The 21,538-nt window shown below is 33.0% G+C and overlaps 4 protein-coding genes across 4 annotated transcripts; 3 read left to right on the top strand and 1 right to left on the bottom strand.

The window, feature by feature from the left end:
- The first annotated feature begins 8,309 nt into the window (after positions 1-8,309).
- On the top strand, positions 8,310-9,109 carry LOC103855286. Its single transcript, XM_009132250.3, has one exon. The coding sequence runs from the start codon at positions 8,675-8,677 to the stop codon at positions 8,972-8,974; it is 300 nt and encodes a 99-aa protein (XP_009130498.1). The 5' UTR covers positions 8,310-8,674; the 3' UTR covers positions 8,975-9,109.
- Positions 9,110-9,279: 170 nt separating this feature from the next.
- Positions 9,280-10,396, top strand: LOC103855285 (short-chain dehydrogenase RED1). Its single transcript, XM_009132249.3, has 3 exons — positions 9,280-9,669; positions 9,759-9,918; positions 10,004-10,396. The coding sequence occupies exons 1-3, from the start codon at positions 9,330-9,332 to the stop codon at positions 10,359-10,361; spliced, it is 858 nt and encodes a 285-aa protein (XP_009130497.1). The 5' UTR covers positions 9,280-9,329; the 3' UTR covers positions 10,362-10,396.
- A 5-nt stretch (positions 10,397-10,401) lies between these two features.
- Positions 10,402-13,215, top strand: LOC103855284 (U-box domain-containing protein 38). The gene has a single exon (XM_009132248.3). The coding sequence runs from the start codon at positions 11,367-11,369 to the stop codon at positions 13,005-13,007; it is 1,641 nt and encodes a 546-aa protein (XP_009130496.1). The 5' UTR covers positions 10,402-11,366; the 3' UTR covers positions 13,008-13,215.
- Positions 13,216-16,315: 3,100 nt separating this feature from the next.
- On the bottom strand, positions 16,316-17,885 carry LOC103855283 (calmodulin-binding protein 25). Its single transcript, XM_009132247.3, has one exon. The coding sequence runs from the start codon at positions 17,605-17,607 to the stop codon at positions 16,630-16,632; it is 978 nt and encodes a 325-aa protein (XP_009130495.1). The 5' UTR covers positions 17,608-17,885; the 3' UTR covers positions 16,316-16,629.
- Between the last annotated feature and the right edge of the window lie 3,653 nt (positions 17,886-21,538).

Here is a 21,538-nt window from a genome sequence, read left to right as displayed (position 1 = left end):
AAAAAAAAAAACAAACTGTTTTCCGCACCAAATATTTTTTTTTTGATTTAGCAGCGAATTAATATGTATGATTCGAATCTTAATATCCAGAAAATTATTATTTTAATTAAACTAAAATTGAAATTGTTATTCGTTTTTATTCAGTTGTCACGTCTCCACTACCTCTCGCTGATGTGCGCACCAGGTAGATCCGTTTTTTATTCTCTTCCTTTTATAGTTTGTTCAAGAAACAAAGGTTCTACCTTGCGCACGTCTGGCTTCTATGACCCTCGCATGCGTCGGTGTTTTGACGGGAAGCCTTCAAGCTGGTCGTGTTTTTAGAACCGGTCTTGGTATTTTGAAAAAACTATAAACAATTTAATAAAAGTTCTAATAAATCTTTCTTTCAACTTGAGTTTCTCTGGAATAAAACTTAGCAGTTCAAGAGAAGACAGTATTATACTCGCGTCGTCATGAGTGGGAGTATGGAGACTAGATTAGCCGAGATTCTGCTTCGATTATTGTGACGTAAATAACCGCTACGTGAAATAAATATTACTCCTTCTGTTTTTTTTTATATTTGATGCTTTAGGATTGTGCATATAAATTAAAAAAACATTTAATTTTCTAACCAAAAACATCATTAGTTGTCTATCTAACCATAATAAAATAAAAACTAGAATATTATTAATTATCTAACATTAATTAATAATAAATTTTACATAAAAAATTGAAAACGTCAAATAATTTCAAACAAATTATTTTTTCTAAAACGTCAAATATAAGAAAAACGGAAGGAGTAGTTAACTAAAATCCGTAATCAAAGACTTTTTCTTTTGAGAAGCTGTTATTTATACGTTATAAATATAAAAATACTGATGTTTATCCAAATATCATAGCTGTCTCACTAATCAAACCTACTTATAATCTTTCTTTTTTACAAGTTGTTATATACTCTTATCACTTAGTGCATCACTATAATATCAGCTAAGCAAATAAGCGAACGGCAAGCATGGCTTGTTCGGAACTAATCAATGTTTATTTTGTTAATTACTGCAAAAGATGATAATGCTAATGTATATGAGGAAAAAATCCATGCATATATTATTATTGTGGATGATAAAATCATAATTGTGGAAAACGAGTATAATTTATTTTTAAAAACTTGGTTATTAGCCTTTGGAAGTTCAAACAGGTTAGACTATTAGAGTTAATTACGTGAAGGAATCACCTAATGCAACTTTTAATTGGTGTATTCAAACAGATTGGCTCTTCAAACCCCATAGGAGACAATATGCATTTTAATTATGATTAAAAATCATTTTTTGGCTGTAGTTTTGTAGAAAATAGTTAATGAAAAAGTTGTGCAGGTCTTAGTTGATCCCCACAAACAGATTTTAGACCATAAACCTATCATTATACATTGATTATAATTTATATCTAGCTTAGAAACTATAACTAATTAAACTGAGACTTTTAGAAGTCTATAGTTGTATCTGCCTGCGTGAAATGCCGAAGCATAAAAACTTTGTTGTCAGTTTTTATGTATTGTCTATATAGCATTAATTTATCAAAAGATTGCACACATATATATATATAGCATCCAGGGTTACGATTACGAACAATGCTTTTAAAACATTTACGATAAATCATAAATACATGACGTGAGATCTTTCAGGGGACATGCATATACACATAGGGAGAGAGAAGATAAGTTTCATAAATTAGGTACAATGACGATGAGATATATTATGTTAAGAAATTATAAAAGATGATTGATCAAAAAAAAAAATTATAAAAGATGCATTATCTAATATATTGGTTTGTCTAGTAAGAGGAGTACTCCAGGATAAGCTTAATAAGTAAATAATTTGATCTTTTTCTTTCTTTCTGATGAAACATCGATCGTGCAAATGATTTGTGTGTAAAGCTACGCAATTCATATGATTGTGGCTTTTTAACCGTACGATCCATACTATATGATAGATATTGGTGAACTTCATTTCACATTATATCCACATATTAATATACATCAATTTTATTCCAGCTGGATAAAATATTTAATTGTATATAATTATTAAACGAGAAGATAAATACATTAATAAGAACCTCTCTCTCTCTCTCTTCCGAGTTCTCTCCAACTTCTCTCTAAAACAGGTTTCTTAATCATAGTAGAAAGCGGTAGCCAGTGGCTCTTGCCGCCGGTTACCATCCTTTTCTTTTGTTTTTGGTTGTGAATAGCTTTTATCTATGATCGATTTCGCGTTGGCGATTTCCTATTCGCGTTGGCGATTTCTTTTGTCGTGTTGACGATTTTGGGGTGAAAAGTTCAATTAAGTTCAGAGCTGATTATCAGTCCCATCCTTCTCGAACTTGGGTGAACCTAAATAAAATCCTTCTTCCGGCTAAGTCCGGATTTTAATCCATCCTTCGTAATTCATTCTCATCCCGTATGCTGTATCTTGAGATCTCTACCTCTTGGGTTAACTTCAGATCTCTTTTCTATGGGTTTAAATCTTACCCTTTTGAAGTTGTCTTTGGCTTTGGGTTAGTATCCCTGATGAAAAGGGAGATGAAGATGTTGGTTTGACTTTGATCGTTGTTAGAGAGATTCAGCAGAGTTGGTACCTTCCAGCGTTGAAGATAGTCCAACAAAGGGTCTCCTCAAATCTGATCGGGTCCTTCCCTGTGATAAATCACCAGAGATGGCTAGAGTTTCATCTTATAGTAGCGGTTATGGCGAAGGAGAGAGTTAAAAGAGTACAAGCCATAGTTCAATCAAGGTGTTGAGAAAGAGAAGAAAGCTTAGACCGGTGACTGGTTAGTCAGAAAGCTGCCGGAAAGGAGAAGATTGCCGGTGAAGCTTGGGAATTGAGTTGCATGCCTCTTTTTTAACACGTGTATCTTTTGTATTATATGGTGGACACGTATGGATTGATGTATACTATGTGTACTGTGTACTCTTTAACTCATGGATAATAAAATACAATGTTGACAAAAAAAAAAAAAACGAGAAGATAGAAAAAGATATGTCACACATTAAACACTAAGCTTTTGCCCATTTGTAGAATTATTTTCAAGTGCTATCTTATAAAGTGGTTTTGCCACCACTAGTGGCTATACCTCGTGTTTGGATTTTCATTCTTTTCCTGTTCATATTTTTGGCATGAACGAGGTTAAAGTAATTTTATTGGAGATATCTCATAAGAAGTTTTTAAAAACTTATACAATATAAATATTATGTTGGGTTCTGAAAACCCCAAAAATTATAATTTGAGAAATTTTAAATTGGATTTTCCATTTTGAGATTTTCATATTTAAATATCTATATTTATATGTACATGCACTTTAATTTAAATTGAAAACTTTATGCTCAAATATCGTCAATGGAGGGGCTCTGAATCCATTCTTGTATATTTTATACAAATTTCAAGATAAATTTGTTTATTTTAATAAAGCAATGGTTTTTAGCTACTAAGGCTATCCACAACGGTTAGAGTCGATAATGAGTTTTTTAAATTAATATTTTATTAAATAAACCAATAATCACTAAAAATATAACTGATGCAATAATTGTTTGCCATCAACTAGATGCCATCTATTCTAGAAGTCTCTCCTGGTGATTCTTTATTTTTCTCTCTATTTTTCTATTTTTTAGTTTTTTCTGAATTTTATATTAATTAGGTACTTGCTTAAACCATCTCCAACAATAGATCCACCATTAGACTTCTAAATCAATTTTTAAGTGAAAATAATTAAATTAAAAATTTTAGATACTTGTTTAATTTTAGCCTCTTCAATGATAGAACCAATTAAAGGTTCTAAATTTCAAAAATTTGAAAATTTGTAATAAGAGATTTGATTACTTGCATCACACTCTTATATAAATGGCGTAAGATGGAGCTAAACTTTCTTTACTTGGTTAATGTGTTTAGGCAAATTTCTATGGAGCAAGTACTGTATGTTCTTTGTCTTCAACCTGTGGTTTTGATTTCAAGTTTTTTTTTTCTTTTCTTGGGGCTGGTTTTTATATGGTAATGCTGTTTAATTCTTGACAAAGTGAAACATAGTAAAAGATGAATCTCTTCCTTATTTTTCTTGTTTGGTGGTTTTTTAGTCACAATTTTTGTTGGATTTTCAGTTTTAATGTTCTTGACCTGCAATGGAGATGATTCTCGTGTCTCTATACAGTAGCTTGATTATGTGTTTCGTCTGTATTTTGTTTGAAAGATTGGTCCTTATTATTATTATTTTTTTAAAATGAATGCATTAAAAATGTATTCAATCAAATCTGTTTTTTTACAATGGTTGCATCTGAGTTTTCCGATTGTTATGGGTGAGTGACAAAGAAAAGATCATGGTGGCTTTGTTGTGAACTCACCTGTGACAAAGAACATTTTTTTTAGATACCATCTCTCACAAAATGACACATGTCATTTAGAAGTGGATCCAAAACCTTTAATTGTAGAACCATATCTATCTAAATTATGTTTTTTTATTTAAATTTAATCACATAAATACTTAGATACATCATTTAGAAGTGCCTTAGATACTCCTTTGGACATATGCTCTTAGGTACTTGCCTTGCGGATGCCCTAAAAGTGATACTATCACCATATATAGTGACCGTATAGTGAAACTGAAAATAAGTAGAAAAGGTAAAACAAAATAACAAAAAATGTCGAAAGAAAGTGGTATATTTAGTGAAGAGTATATAAAATTTGAAGTTATATAATTGTTAAAAAAAAACCGTAAGAATCATACGTAAATTATGTATGCAATAGCTACCTTAAATTATAATTGCGTAGAGTTTCTTTCCCCTAATACTACGTAGAGTTTTTAAACTAATATTATGTAGATTTTTTCCTGATATTATGTATAGCGTTTTAAACCAATAGCTATACTTATTCGGAATACAAATATAGATGCTATGGGATTTGCCTTTGTCAAAGAGAGATGCTATGAATTTGAACATCTGACTAATTAATCTATCTAATATAACTTATTAATGAATTTGAAATATGATACTATTTTAACTGATCAAATATAACTAGTTATACAATTTTACGTTTAAATAAAGTGATTTTGGTTTTTGAAAAAGAATGATTTGTATCATAAATTTCCAAGAAAATTCCATTTACATAATTCAATATTGGTCGAGACACACCGCCGTATATATAAAATTGCCAAAAAAAAACAATGTAACCAAGAAATTAGTAACATTATTAGTGTTGTACTGACACCAACATGAAGAATCATTGATTTGTAAATCGAATCTTGCTTTCATAGACTAGAATCTACTTAAAAATCAATAATCTGCTGAGTACAGGCAGAGAACTGGATTCATGCAATGGCACGTGCATGAGCCTAGATGAGATGCAAACTTTACCAATAGGATATATGTAACTGATGAAAAATTCTACTGTGCAATTAATACCAAGGTTTTATTAAATAATGGATGTTAAAGGTGTTAATAGAAGTTAGAAGTAAGGCAATATTTGGGCCCAGCTAGGTCTGGGCGTTCGGGTACTCGTTGGCGTTCGAGTCGGGTTTTTTCAGATTTCGGTTTCTAATAAATTTGTAAGTATGAGTCGGGTTCAGATATAACATATTAGGTTCAGGTCAGTTTTCTATCACATCATAGAACCCAGAAAATAATTATATATCATTAGGATTTGGGTTATATCGGATCGGTTCGGATATACCAGAAATAAAATCTAAAATTTAAAAGTAAAACATAAGAAATATATATTTATTTATATATAATTAAGTATTTAAGGTAGTTATTTAAATTTTAAATACTTATTGTTAGATAACATATCAAGATAAATATGAGATTGAATATTTGAAGTATATATTCATGTTTCATATAATTATATTGTATATTATTTTGGATATTCGGATCGGTTTTATCGGATATTTTTTCGGATTTTTTGGTTTTTTTTTTGGTTTTTCGGGTTACTCGTTCGGTTCGGTTAATAACACTTCGGGTTCGGATATGTTTTGTACCACCTTACAAGACCCATTCGGATATTTTTTACATTTCATACCGGATATAGATCGGGTTTTTCGGTTCGGATCCGGTTTGGATTTCGGATTATGGATATTATGCCCAGGCCTAGCTCCAGTGATGGACCATATCTGATTTATTATGCAATCGTATTTTTGTTAATGGATTTTATAGTATTAATACCATGACTATTATACATTTGATATGTGCTCATGTAGACACATTATTCATACATGCAGCCTGCAGAGTGTTGATTGAGAAGACGTTTTGGGTCATTGTTTTCGTCATACGACCATGTAAATTAACTAGGCACTTTAGTCTTTATATATTCTTAGAATAATTTTCCAAAAAACCGTATTAATTAATTACGTCAAAGTAAAATTGCCATATTCATAGTCTTATATTGGCAAGCTAAAGCAAATCATATAAACACATATTTTTCTAGATCTGATTCTTTGGTAGAGATATCGAGTGCTTTAAGAATTATTTGAGAAGAGATTCTCGATAAAGAAAAAGAAAGATTACCCAGCAAATTAGTATAATAATTACGTAGCTTACTTTTAAACGAATTATTTAAACAAGTCAGGGGATCCACGCCCCTACGAGACTCGGAAAAGACGTTATGTGTTATAAGTAGATCCCACTTATCTACTTACGTGTAAACGTGTCATGCTTTAGTAAGTTGGGTATTACAGTGAATATGTTAGATAAATATTCGATTTAAAATTATACTGGTTATATAGTCGAAATTAATCTCCTAATAGTCGACAAAACAAAACAACAAAAAGACTCCTAAACGTCGAAGCCTTTGCCTCTTCAACAACAACGACAAAAGAAAAGAAAAAAAACTCCTAATCGTCGCAATTGTTGAAGACTTTGGCCTGTTCAAGAATAACAACAAAACTATCACGATTTAAGATTACTTTGTTCTCTTCTCTACGTTCACTTTCCTTTCAGATTATATTCTTTGTCATGCACACAACCGTATTTTGAATCAGATCTCATATTAATTATAAATTCAAATTTATCAGGATTTATTTTATTTGTTTTACAGATTTTTACGTTCACAATAGTTAAGACTTAAGACATACAGACATAATATAGAAACCAATTCTTGGAAAGAACGTAATATTCCAGTTACAAAAAAAGAAAAGAAAAAAAGAACGTAATAATCCCTGAACTCTAACTGTAACCTTTGTAAAGAAATCCGTTTTGAGTGCAGAGAACGATCATAAACCATGTAGTCAACCGATGTGAGGCTCTTCATCGAAATAGGCCCATATAATTAAGTTGGAAACAATCATCTGTATAATTTTACAAATGGGTTAAATTTTACTAATGGGTTTAGTTTTACAAATGGGCTTAAAGCAATTTTAGTGTGGAACACAAACTGAAAGACACACCTAGGGGTGGGCACTTTATCCGATATCCGAAGTGGCACCCGAACCCGATCCGAAAAAACCGAACCGAAATCCGAACCGAAGTAGCAAAATACCCGAACGGGTATTGAATAAGGAGAGATTGGATACCCGAACCCGAACGGATAATACCCGAACCCGAATGGATATCCGAAGATAACCGAACATATGTATAATTAACCTTATGTTTCTAGTTTATATCTCTCATTTTATATAAAATATTTATATTGATACTACACATAATTTAAGTTCATATGATATACATACAATTACGGAAAAAATGATTTGCTACTCACTTAAAATGCATGTCAAGTTTTTTATTTCAAAAATTAACAAAAAGTTATATCCAAAATTAAAAAAAAAATAACTAAATTAGTGTCTTTTTAGTTTTAAAATGTTATGTCCAAATCTATTAACCATTCAATCTATTAAAAATAAAAAAATAGTTAACTAAAAGTTATATTTTTAAATACAATAAACTTGAGAAATGAAAATTTTAATTTTTTTTTTCAAAATCTAAATATCCGAACCCGATCCGAAATAACCGAATCCGAACTAAAAATACCCGAACCCGACCCGAAGTACAGAAATACCCGAACGGGTTCTAGACCTCTATACCGAAATACCCGAAAATCCGAAATACCCGATCCGAACCCGAACGGGTACCCGAACGCCCACCCCTAGACACACCCGTCTTTTCTCAACCGTAGAGAATAGTGTCACTCTGTCCAGTTTATGACCCATAGTTTTTAGTTCCGCACGTCGATGACACGACACAGACCTTGGTAAGCACTCAACAACCTTCCACACTGAATTAGTATTTTATACAGATAATTTATACGTCAATGACATGTCACAGACCTTGGTAAGCACTCAACAATCAAACTACTATAATTAATATTTATACAGAGAATTCATACGTCAATGACATGTCACAGACCTTGGTAAGCAAGCACTCAACAATCTTCCACAGAAAACTAATATTTTATCTTAGATAATCCCTGATTTATTTTTTAATATGGTTTTATTAACGACGATAAACACTGATTAATTTTAAAAACATTTCCATTGGAAGAAAAAGAAAAGTAAAAGTAAAACCGACCGTGTCCACCTGCCAACGAAAACCACCGGTACCAACAGATTGGGAGCGATTATAAAACCATTAACCAAATTTTATATTAATAAAAAAATACTTAAAATAAGAGAAATACAGACCGAACCTTATCCAAAGCCGCACGTCAAGGCAGTATAAATATTATCTATTGGTATGGAACCAGAGATAACCAAACACGAAAGAGAGAGACAAGCAATAACCGGAGATAACCGAAAGCAGGAGAGAGAGAGTGACATGGCGGACATAGCGATTTTGGTGGCGGAGGAGTATGAGCGGAGGGTGAGACAGACGGCGGATTCGAAATCAGCGTCGTTGGAATTTGATTGGTGGAAGAATGTTCCGGCGAAGTTGACAATAGGAGTCAACGAGAAGAAGATAGAGAGTTTGATGAAGAAGTTTGAAGCTAAATCTCAGTTCGCTCTTGCCATCTCACATGGCTTCTTCTCTGCTTAGATTCCACTTTGTTCATCATAATCTAATTTCCTTTCTCTGCTTTTTTATGTATTTGTTTGAGTTTATGTAAATAAGTAAATAACTGAATTAATCAAATGTAAATTTATGTTTACTTAATCAAACTTTGGATATGATTTGATTAATAAAAACAAATCTCAGGGGACCACGCTCCTTACGTTGAAAAACTCTAGGGGAAGAAACGTAACATTTAAAACTTCATCATCCATTTCATGTGTTGAGAGACTTCGGCGTAATTATTGCAGTTCGATCCTTAAATTTTGGATTTCTCATAAAAGAAGCATCATATTTTCTGTTGTGCAGAATAAACCTTTTTCTTTTTTAATCTGAGTTAAGAATGGGAAGCAGCGAGGAGATGCCAGTGGTGCTCATCACAGGATGCTCACACGGAGGAATCGGCAACGCGCTGGCTCGTGAGTTCTCGTCGAAGGGTTGTCGTGTTGTGGCGACGAGTCGATCGCAGAGCACGATGGCCGATTTGGCGAACGATCCCAAGTTTTTAGTACAAGAGCTCGATGTTCAGTCAGAACATAACGTGAATAAAGTCTTGTCGGAAGTTATCGACAAGTTCGGTCAAATCGATGTTCTGGTCAATAACGCCGGAGTTCAATGCATAGGACCACTCGCGGAGATTCCAATTCAGACCATGGAGCACACCTTTAACACCAATGTGTTCGGTCGGTAAATTAAAACATGTCTCAAATTCTCTTATGATCACAATGTGTTCGTTAAAATTCCTGACTAAAGTTTTTTTTTTTTTTTGCAGGTTCCATGAGGATGACACAAGCTGTTGTACCTCACATGGCGTTAAAGAAGAAAGGAAAGATTGTGAACATAGGAAGTATCAGCACAATGGCACCAGGACCATGGGCAGGGGTTTATACTGCATCAAAAGCTGCTCTTCATGCTCTTACAGACACTTTAAGGTTCTTGATTCTTATCAATCTTCTTCTTGCTTGATCATATTATCTAAAAACTATCATATTTTTGTTTGTTATTTCTTTTTCTAAGGTTGGAGCTTAGGCCATTTGGGATTGATGTGATCAACATTGTCCCAGGAGGTATTCAATCTAACATATCCGACTCAGGGATATCGAGCTTCGACAAGTTACCTGAGCTGAAACTATATAAGCCTTTCCAAGAAGCTATCCGTGAAAGGGCGTTTTTGTCGCAAAACGTTAAGCCAATACCTGCAGAGACGTTTGCGAAAGAGGTGGTATCAATGGTCCTGAAGGAACACCCACCGGCTTGGTATTCTACAGGGAGGTTGTCCACCATTGCAGCGATAATGCACCATTTGCCCATATCCGTCAAAGATTTTCTCCTGACTAAGAGCTTCATGAAAAAAGGACCAGAAGAAACTGTTTGAATGTATTCTAAATACTAACCATGAAACAAGCTAGATACAGAAGCCACATAGACATAATAATGGGCTCTTAAGCCCAACACAGTCCATAAGAGACATAGTAATTGGCTCTTTAGCCCAACACAGTCCAGAATAAGATCCCAGTAAGCCTTAAGTCTAGTCCTTATCACACATCTATCTGAAGTATGTTACTAGCCTACTAATACTAGGTAATATAATCTATCTTAAGTCTGGTCCTTTATCACACATCTATCTGAAGTATGTTACTATTCTGAATTTATTATTAAATTTCACAAAACAAATTTCACATTCACAACAAATGTAAAATACTTTTAAAGGTTGATTGGTAAGTATTTTAGAAGTGTTATAGAGTCTCTCTACAGTTCAAATAATTTTTAAACCATAGATCTTTTTTTAATCATGCTTTATAATTTATTTTTTAAAACAACATATTTTTATATCCTATTCATTTTTAGTTGTAGAAAACAAAACATCTAAAATACTTATATTTGACTTTAAGAAGTTTAAATATAAATCATTAAATTTTTTCAAACCTACAGTTGAAATCGTATAGCAAAATTAGTTACAAACTTTTTTACAGTTTTAATTTTACAATTAAAAAATATAAATGTAAAATTCATTTCAATCAAGTCTTTAATATTCAGATTTGTTTCTAATTAGTTATCTGAACAATTGACCCTGAAAAAGAAAGCCAAAAAAAAAGGTTATAAAGAATGCATGAACTATGAGAGCTAATTCAATATTCAATGGTCCACCATATTAATCTACGGTCAAGATTTTGTAAAATACATGTCTGAAGTTAAAATTTAATAAAGAGAGAGAAAAAAAAAAAGAAAAAGTCAGTAGTTCAGGAAGAGGAAGAACAGAGACGACTCTCTTTACCCCCTCATCTCCTCTTCCTTCCACAAACATGGATTCTAAACCCTAATTTCTCCCCCAAAATCAATTCCTCACCATCAATTCCTCACCGTTGATTTTGTTAAGAAGATGGGTAAGAGCGGACGGCTCAGATGGAACCCTTTCAGCCACAGATCCTCTTCATCAAGACAGGAACAGAACCAACAACAACAACAACCTCCAGTTGAATTCATATGTCCGATTTCAAAAACAATAATGTCCGACCCAGTTGTCGTCTCCTCCGGTCAAACCTTCGAACGTGTCTGCGTCCAAGTCTGTCGCGACTTAGGCTTCATCCCCAAACTCAATGACCTTAACGAAAATCCGCCGGATTTCTCTACAGTAATCCCTAACCGTAACATGAAATCAACAATCGACGGCTGGTGCGACTCCGTCGGCGTGGAACGACCACAACCGCCGGATTACTCCGCCGTGGAAACCAATCTCCGCCACCAGATGCCGCCGTCGGAAGTGGAGATCCGCGTGTCGGAGCAGGAGCTGCTGAGAGCGGTGGCGGACCGAGCTCCCGTGATATACCACCACGCAGACTCTGACCTAATGGGCCGAAGAAAGCCCACCGGGGATTTCAACTCGACAAGCTCTGATGAATCGGTGATCGTGGCCCAAAGCCCATTTACTCCTCTCCCTCTAACCACCCGCCCCGCTTGCTTCTCCCCTTCGTCTTCCTCCTCCGAAATCGAATTCTCCGCCGCCGCGAATTCGCCGGAGGAGGAAGAGATCTACAACAAGCTCAAAAGCTCCGACGTGTTCGATCAGGAGCAGGGGTTGATCATGATGAGGAAGATGACTCGGACGAAAGACGAAGCTAGAGTTTCGCTATGCTCATCTCGGATCCTCGCTCTCCTCAAGAGCATGATCGTGTCTAGATACAGCTTAGTGCAGACGAACTCTCTAGCTTCTCTCGTGAATCTATCTCTCGAGAAGACCAACAAGCTAACGATCGTACGGTTAGGATTCATTCCTTTATTGATAGATGTTTTAAAGTCAGGTTCCAAGGAGGCGCAAGAGCACGCCGCGGGTTCGATCTTTAGTCTCTCGTTGGAAGACGATAATAAAATGCCTATAGGAGTTTTAGGCGCGCTTCAGCCGCTTCTCCACGCGCTTAGAGCGGCCGAGAGTGACCGCACGCGCCACGACGCGGGTCTAGCGTTGTATCATTTGTCTTTAAACCAAACGAATAGGTTGAAGCTTGTTAGGCTTGGAGCTGTTCCGGTTCTGTTCTCGTTGGTTCGGTCTGGCGAGTCAGCGAGTAGAGCGCTTTTGGTTATATGTAACTTGGCTTGTTGTAGCGAAGGGCGGTCGGCGATGCTTGATGCTAACGCGGTGGGGATACTTGTCGGGAAGCTGAGGGAGGAGGAGGAGAGGAGGGGGGAGGAGAGTCGGTCCTCGGCGGCGGCGAGGGAGAATTGCGTGGCGGCGTTGTTCGCGTTGAGTCACGAGAGTTTGAGGTTTAAGGGGTTGGCGAAGGAGGCGAGGGTGGTGGAAGTGTTGAAGGAGGTTGAGGAGAGGGGGACGGAGAGGGCGAGGGAGAAGGCGAAGAAGATTCTTCAGTTGATGAGGGAGAGGGTTCCGGAGGAGGAGGAGGATGATGGCGAAGGGACGGTTGATTGGGACAGAGTTATTCTTGACTCGAACGGGTCGATACGGTCGAGGTTTAGGGGTGGTGGTGGTCGGAACAGAATGGTCACTCAGAATTCTTCTGGCTTCTAATCACATTTTATTTCTTCTTTCATGCTTTGTTTGTATAGTGAGAAAAATTTGGAAAATGTTTGTGATGTATTTTTTTGTAACTTTGTGATGATGATTGACTAGAAAAGAAATGACAAAGAAAGCGCGAGTGATGTAAATATATGATGTGTTATGGGTATTTTGTAACATAAACATTTACATTAATCCAAGCTTTACTAATGTGTAAGTAGTCTTGTTTGTATGTATCAGTATAAACCAAATGCTTGATGAGTGAGTGCTGTTGAGCTTGGTGAGCTTATATCAATCAGTCTAGAGGAGATAGGTAGAGAAGGAGAAGATGAACTTGCAGTCCTAACCTTTAGTTAGAAACAAGTAACGATAATCGCAGGGGAGAAAACAGCTGTTCTCTTACTTCGTGTACGCAGCAGGAAACAAAAATCAACGAATGTTCGTCTTGGGCTTTTATCTTATCAAATGGGCTTAATTTATATTTGAGTCACGGGATCTAGCATTTAGACCAAAGCTTAATAGTTTTAAGATTAATCATTCGTATATGGCAACGGGATCTAGCATTCAGACCCAAAGGAAAGTAGTTTTAAAATAATCATTCTTATGTAGCATTCAGACCCAAAGCTAAATAGTTTTGAGATAACTTCATAGAAAGTAAAGATATTTTCCCACGAGTTTATAAACTTGAGCTTTGAAATTCAAGTAAAGTTTTGTGAAATGTAAAATCTTGACCGCATCCAACATAATGAACACTGAACACAAAAATACTCTAAAAAATCAAAATCGATGCCAAAAAATCAACTGACTAACACTAGAACCTAAATATATGAAAACGTGGCATTACTTTGCTCTAGTTCATTTTTGCTCTTAAAACTATTGTCAAGCAGTTGATAGTAGAGTAAAGCATGCTATATATTACACGTTCCAGGATTAATTTGGGTTCTGATCAAAACTTTATGTGCCTTATTAAGTGATTTATAGTTATATACTATAAGTTTATTAATAAAAAATTATTTACCAATGCTTTGAACAAGTCTAGTAATTAAAGATGGATAAAGATCGAATATTCGATTTTTTTTTTAAGTATTTATCCGAATAATCAATTATCCAATTCGATACACTTTGTAGCCATCCAAATATTTGGTGTCTGGATATCCGTAATTTTTTTAACTTTTAACTGGATATCGATTTAATCCATACAAATAAAATTATTATTTTTTAAATCCCAAATAATATAAATAGTCATATTTATTAAAAAATATATTTATTTTTAAAATTTCTAATAGCTAATATAAAATATTTAATAAATAAAATATTGTAAAAATATTAAGATATTATACTATATAATATTATATATATAATTTTTTAAATATATGTATATATATATGTATATAACGGATTTCAAATATTTGTTTCTAAAAATATTAGTATATGTGATTTTCTTTATCTTGTATAGATATTGCATATTAGTATATATTTTGTTTCGCAAAATTACAAATATCAAGATTTTTCTGTTCAAATCTAAACGAATAATGAATCGAATAAAAATTTTACAAATATTTAGTCCACCTCTAGAGTAGTAATCATCTGATATAGTTGACATCTCCCCTACTTTATGGATATGATGATTGTCCAATTTATACATGAATTCGACACTAACGGCCCCCTTAATTCGTAAACTACAACCTAACCTCTTGATTTAAAACGTTATTATATGTTCCAAATATTACGTATAGTTGATTACTAGTGGGGATATCATATATGCCTGCGCATATAGAAATATGATAGTGTGATCGATCTAATGCATAAAAAGGTTTTTACCTTTTCAATTTTACGAAATAAGTAGAGAATAGTGGGGCGTAGCTACTGCTAAAAAGGCTTTGTCCCGTCATGCCTATGGAAAACGCATTATACACTTCTTTTTCATCTGAAGATTGCTTTAATTGAAAATGCATTTATTCGCTACAACATTTTATGATTTTATATATATGTAGATATATATATGTAGATAATCAAGTTATCAACGTGGAAACATCATTGCAAAACAACAAAACTGCTATAATTGTTTGCCCCCTAAATCTTCTAAAATCCTTAGCCTAATCATTTGGATTTCCATTCTCCAGAAGAAGATATAAAGAAAGATATGGCTTTATTTTCACAAAAATCCATGTTTTATCAATCATTAGATTTCTATGTTATAATTTACAAAACTGATAGATATATCAGAAAGTTTTGTTTTTCCTCTTCTGAGTTGCTTACTTTATTAACATTTTCAACTAGCAATTTATATATATATATATAGAAAACAGAGATATTTTGAATTAATGAGAATTGAGAACAAAACCATTGATTTACCTCAAGGTACTACAAAAGAATAGAAGATCTTCACTATATCATCAACCAGAGGGATTCTTGTAAGAAAATATAAAAAAACTAACCCTACTTCCCCCCAACGCCATCGTCTAGGCATGACATCCTTCTTTTCACTTTAAAAAGCGCAAATCGATCGATTGTGAGAGTGAATGGTTGTTATATGATCAAGATTAATTATCTTATATTAACTAAACTATTATTCACGATTAAACTCTTTCACCATTTCTTTGAGAAAATAAAGAACGAGCAGAAGCTGACATCATAACTAAATGAACAGTTTTTGATTAGTTTCTGTGTGATTAAAGCAACTTTGCTCACTAACTTTTTCCCCTTTTCTGTTTTGCTTACTAATTTTAAAATGCCCCATAGATGTAAGTGTAACCATCGAAGTTTGGTTTAATGACGACGACTATGATTAAAGAAATTACGGGCATGGTGACGTACTGAATGACGAGTACGATTACTGTCGAATAACAATGACACGACGAGTTAATGTGATTGTATATTTCCTCCAATATCGTTAATACATCTTTGTATTCGGATATGGAACTTTCAAGTTAATAAAAATTATAAATTTGTAAAAATATAGTTTCTTTGGGAAACTGTTACTATTATTGATTAATAGATGAAGGACGTGTTAATTTATGTGAGTTTAAAATAAAAATAAGAGGATAAATTTACGATAAGCGGCGGCTAAAGATTCCCTGGATCTCGCCACCAATCACTCTATCTATAGGTAAATAAACTAATAACCCTAGGTGAAATAAAATAACAACCAATGCAATGTTCTTTTGTTTAGGGTTCATACACAACCCTAGTATCAAGAGAGCTAACATTTTTATAGCATGATATTTGGGTCCCTCGTGACATAAACTGATAAACCTTTCTCTTTGTTGCATCCTTCCCTTAATTAAATAGAATTTTAAAGTATAGAAACCTCGAGCCGATGTTCAAAATCAAATATATTATATAGACCCACTTCTACATATAAACACACCCAATCCAGTACAGTTAATAAACGGAGCAAAACCGATATAACAATAACATTAATAAGAAAGAAATAACATTGTTCCAATATATACAAAGTCATTGTTAATTTAGACCACAGAAACTTTAGAACATAAGAGATTCCAAAATATTTCCATACACTAATTAATGTTCCATTCATCAAATATTTTCGCTGAGATTCTCTATTCCATTTTTTTATATATCTATATAATAATAAAAACGATCATAATGCAATAAAAAGGTTAGGTTGAATCTAATCAGAAGGAGAGATCCATGATAATTCCTTCATACCTTTATTTCTCACCGCTGCTAAATTATTCTCCGATCCAGAAGCAACGGGCGGTGTGTAACCATCGGATCTTTGCACCATGTATTGCTCTTCACCATTGATCGATCTTAGAGGATCATTATCGGTGTCAGAATTCTTGTCCAGTCCATGCATAGTGTTTAGGGTTGGCTGTGCCATCGACGAGGATGAAGAGGCAATAATGTTGTGAAGCCCCCCAAAGTTTGTTCCCACGTCCACGTGGTTATTGAAAAAAGGGTTTGCGATGGTTTGCATGTTCAGGTTAAGGAGATGACCCTGATGATAATATGTAGAAGGAGGAGTTAGGTAACGATGACTGGTTGATGGTGGTGGGGTAATCTTGTGAGGAAAGGGTTTCAAGGGTCGTGAGGATGATGAAGGAGAAGAAGGGCCGAATAGGTCAGATCTTGATCTTGGAAAAGGAGAGGATGATGATGATAATCCAGCGAAAGGATTTGAAGGACTACCAGTGAATTCTTGAACCATGGCTCTGAAGTTTGAAGTGTCAGTGGTCAAAATAGTGGTAGGTGCCCGTCTCGAGACTCGAGATCTCTTCTTAGGAATCCGTGTTGTCACCGCCAGACCGTTTTTCTTGTCGGTAGGGACAGAACTAATGGGACTACTTGTGTCTGTGTTTGAGACTATTCTCAGATCTTGTTGAAGTGGGTTTGTGAAGAAGACTGGTGGTGTAGAGCCATCAGTGGGCTTCATGGTCGTTGTTGACCAGAGTGGATTATCTGTTGACCAACCGGTGTTGAGATAGTTAGCTATGAGAGAGTCAAGCTGTGTTTGACCGGCGGTGGTTGCGTTGTTGTTGTTGAATAAAGCAGAGATTGATTGATCGGCGCGTGAGTCGTACTCTTCTTGTTCTCCTCCACCACCACCGCTTGAAGATTGCATGCTACTACTGTTGCCGGAATCCATGGCAGAGAGAGAGCTAGAGAAAGATAGATGTTGGCTTAGCTAGAGAGAGGATGATGATGATGGTTTAGCGAGAGGAATGAGAAATAATGGAGAGGGTTATGATTATTATTTTGGTTGCGAAAAACTTCAAAAAAGAGGAAGAGAGTGTGAACGGAATTGAAATGGATGGTTGTGTGTGAAAGAAAAACCAATTAAAAGTGGACAGTTTCTTCTCATTTTTTTACTCTTACTTTTAACGCTCTTTACCTTTTGTTCCCCTTTTTTCGTTACTTGAAACTTGAAACTAGGGCTAATACATGTTAGACCATCTCCAATGCTACACTATAATTTTCTCTATATTTCACTCTAAAATAGAGTAACTCTACTATAGAGTTGGATTTGCTCCAATGGTTCACTCTATAATAGAGTTACTCTATAATAGAGTGAAATATAGAGTATTTTTGTTTTTTCACTCTATATTTGGAGTAAAAAAACAAGAATACTCTATATTTCACTCTATTATAGAGTAACTCTATTATAGAGTGAACCATTGGAGCAAATTCAACTCTATAATAGAGTTACTCTATTTTAGTGTAAATTATAGAGGAAAAAATAGAGTCCCCTTGGAGATGCTCTTAGTGTATAAAAATATCAGAGAGTAAGGGTGCTCGAACTATGCGTTTGATCGTTTGCTTATAATCAAAATATTCTTTTAAAAGATAGCACGTACTTACAACTATTCAAAAATTGATAATGTGAATGACTTAACAGTAATAAAATTTAAGAACATGGAGCTTTTTGTTTACATCAACAGGGATTTTGTTTAAGCATGAATATATAATTATATATACACATACGTATAATTCGTTTCATTATCATTACTTTTCAAGGAGTGCTTCTAATAAGTATTGTTGTTTTCATATGTGAATGGAATAAAAGAAATGGTAGACGGAATTTACCAACATTGACTATTAGCAGTAGTAGATACATATATTATATATATGGTAAAAAATTTAAATGATTTTTAAAATATAGTTAACTGATAATAGAGTAAAAGCTCTTGATTTTAGGTAAAGAGTTGTTAGTCTATGAAAAAAGATAAGTTGTTAGTCTATATGAAAATGATACAAGCAATAACCATAGCTCCTTTATACACCTAAAATGATATTTTATTATAAGAAAATTTATCTATATTAAGAGAACTTATTTAAAAACAGTAGAATTTCAGTGAGAGGCTAGTATGTACATTCAATCGTGTGTTACTATATGTACAAAAATGCGTAATTACATGTGGAATAGTGACATTTGGTAATGATTAATAGAGACATGTACCAGAAGTTGTCAAACAGAGCACAGTCTTTGACCGGGTCAATGATCTGTGAGACCAAATTAAATTTAGTAAATGGAACAAAATGTGTGTATCCCTTTCCTGATTTAATCGTATTCATTGTACTTTTCTTCAATCTATGTTTTTTTTTTTTGACAATTCTTCGATCTATGTTTGATTTGATTTGTTTTATGGTCTGGACTAACAAGGTGAATCATAGACAAGAGGAAACCATTCGCTTATTGTCATCTAGCCATTGACAAGAACTTGCTATTTCGTCACTTTCTAATACCCAAATAAACCATATAACTTTTTTTAAACTAGTTAAAATTTGATAATTATAGTTTATGGAATATCAATGATATAATAGCATTCTATAATAATTTACCTATTTTTTTATGGTTGGTATTCTTTTCTTAATATAGTAGCATTTTTAGATTGATCGATAGTTTGGTCGGGTAGATAAATTCAGTTCAACCACGAACTACAACTACAGTCACAGTGCAAAACAGTAAAACTTTTACTCTTTGGTTTCTGAAAATATATCTAAACTTTGTTGTATTCGTAAAAATCGATACTTTTCCATTAACTTGGAACTCAATTAAGTTATGCATATATTAATCAATTTTCTCAAGTATCACGAAAAGCTTCTAAGATCAAATCGAAATAATTTGTATAAATAGAGATTTTATAAGCTTACAAAGTATTTTTGACTACAAAACTTATTAAAGTATTTACTTTTTAGATTATGCTTTTTCACGGATTTAATTATTTTAGGGATTAGAGGTGGCTGTGTAGTTGTTGAGGTCATTGTCGTTCTATTTCATAGCTGTTGTGTAGTTGCCTAGATTTGCTTCTCCGAAGATCAAATCTTGAAGTGAAATCCCGAGATCTGACATCTTCACGTACTCTTCACTTGTTTGATATATATTTTTTTTTAAACAATATTTTCTCTGCATTTTTTTTTAATTTGTGCATACATATTAAAAAATATTAATTTTGTACATTTTATAATAAAAAATAATTATCTATATATCTAATCACATTTAAACCAATATTTTAAAAATTATAAAATTAATAAATTGTGCATTTAAACTCTAAAACGACATTTATTTTAAAACAGAAAAATTTTACTCTACAACAACAACTAAAATAAAACGAAAGAAATGCTAATCTGTTAATTTTCCTAAATACGAATTTATGATAAACTATTATCCATGATTTCTTACTTATTTAAATTTCCATTGAATAATAAATAATAATATAGTATTATCAAAGAAAACAGATTATTTTGATTACAACGATTAGTAGTTTTATTCAGGTGCTTAACATTACTATTTACATTGTGACAAAAAAACATTACTATTTACTTGTTTATTTAGAAAAATAAACATAATAATTTCATAAATAAACATAATAATTTCATAAATATATTTTAAGTTTAATACATATGTTTACTATAATTTTTTACGAACTATTGTTTTATCATATATTTTTACCATAACGATTGACTATAATGAATTATATATTGACTATTGTTCAAGTATTTTCATAACGATTTCAGTATTGCATAATCAATCTTTATTAGATTTCAGAGACTTACATAAATTTTGATCTACAAATCTTATATTTTATAATTCATATTTTATAAAGCATCAATATTTATTTTTGAAATGATATTTAAATTTAAGCCAAAAAAACTTATTAATTTTAGATTACATTTCAATACGGCCATAAATTTTGCATGGAATTTAAAGCTTTCAAATCTTTTGCCTAACTATATATGGACTCATTGGTTGATTATAATTACATTAGTTATATTAGAGTTTGAATGATTTACATTGTTCAGAGTATATATATATAAAACAAACAAGCAAAAAAACAAAACATTATTGGAAGTTTAAAAGAAAGGAGCCAGCCGAGCCAAGTCTCAAAAAAGAAAAGGAGCCTTTGCATTCCTTAAATGTTTAATTAATAAAAATTGAGTGGTTGATTTAATGATCTTCTATAAATTTAACCAGTCAAATCTTATAAAAAAATATATATATACGAAAATAAGTATAAAGTGATATATTTACAAAATATCGGTGAATGTAGGAACATTTTCATATAGATATCGTGATAAATCAGAAAAGGTATTATACTGATTAGACCCTCCCTTTATAAAATCACAATTTAAAAACCCTTAGCATAACCTTACCACTGTTGATATTGACCATTACACATATCTAAAACACCATGTTATTGCTTACTTTTAAGTTTTAACTAAATATTAAAAAAAAAATTGATGAACAAAACAAAGAAAAATTGTTTTCAGGGATATTACCCCATGATGTAAGGTGCTCAAATATGACAAGCCTATTGATTTCCGACAAAAAAAACCATTGATTTACAAAAAATATTCCAAACATTAAATCTACAGGATGCTTAATTTTTGAATATATCCGATGAACAACAAAATAAAATAAAATTAAGAAAAACAAAAAGATCTTCATATAATTTCATTAAAATAAAGCAAACAATTACGATATATCTGATGCTCGTCTAAATAATTTTATTTTAACATTTCTTTTCTATTATCAAATCAATATCATAAAACATTATCACATCAAATTCACACATATA

Source organism: Brassica rapa, chromosome A02 (assembly GCF_000309985.2).
Source record: "Brassica rapa cultivar Chiifu-401-42 chromosome A02, CAAS_Brap_v3.01, whole genome shotgun sequence".
Classification (NCBI taxonomy): domain Eukaryota; kingdom Viridiplantae; phylum Streptophyta; class Magnoliopsida; order Brassicales; family Brassicaceae; genus Brassica; species Brassica rapa.
The sequence above is the reverse complement of the archived record's forward strand: the minus strand, read 5'-3'. Positions and strand labels throughout refer to the sequence as shown.

Coding starts and splice junctions, on each gene's coding strand:
- LOC103855286 (XM_009132250.3), top strand. CDS start 8,675: ATGGAACCAGAGATAACCAAACACGAAAGAGAGAGACAAGCAATAACC.
- LOC103855285 (XM_009132249.3), top strand. CDS start 9,330: ATGGGAAGCAGCGAGGAGATGCCAGTGGTGCTCATCACAGGATGCTCA. Junction 9,670..9,758: donor CTTTAACACCAATGTGTTCG/GTCGGTAAATTA, acceptor TTTTTTTTGCAG/GTTCCATGAGGATGACACAA. Junction 9,919..10,003: donor GCTCTTACAGACACTTTAAG/GTTCTTGATTCT, acceptor TCTTTTTCTAAG/GTTGGAGCTTAGGCCATTTG.
- LOC103855284 (XM_009132248.3), top strand. CDS start 11,367: ATGGGTAAGAGCGGACGGCTCAGATGGAACCCTTTCAGCCACAGATCC.
- LOC103855283 (XM_009132247.3), bottom strand. CDS start 17,607: ATGGATTCCGGCAACAGTAGTAGCATGCAATCTTCAAGCGGTGGTGGT.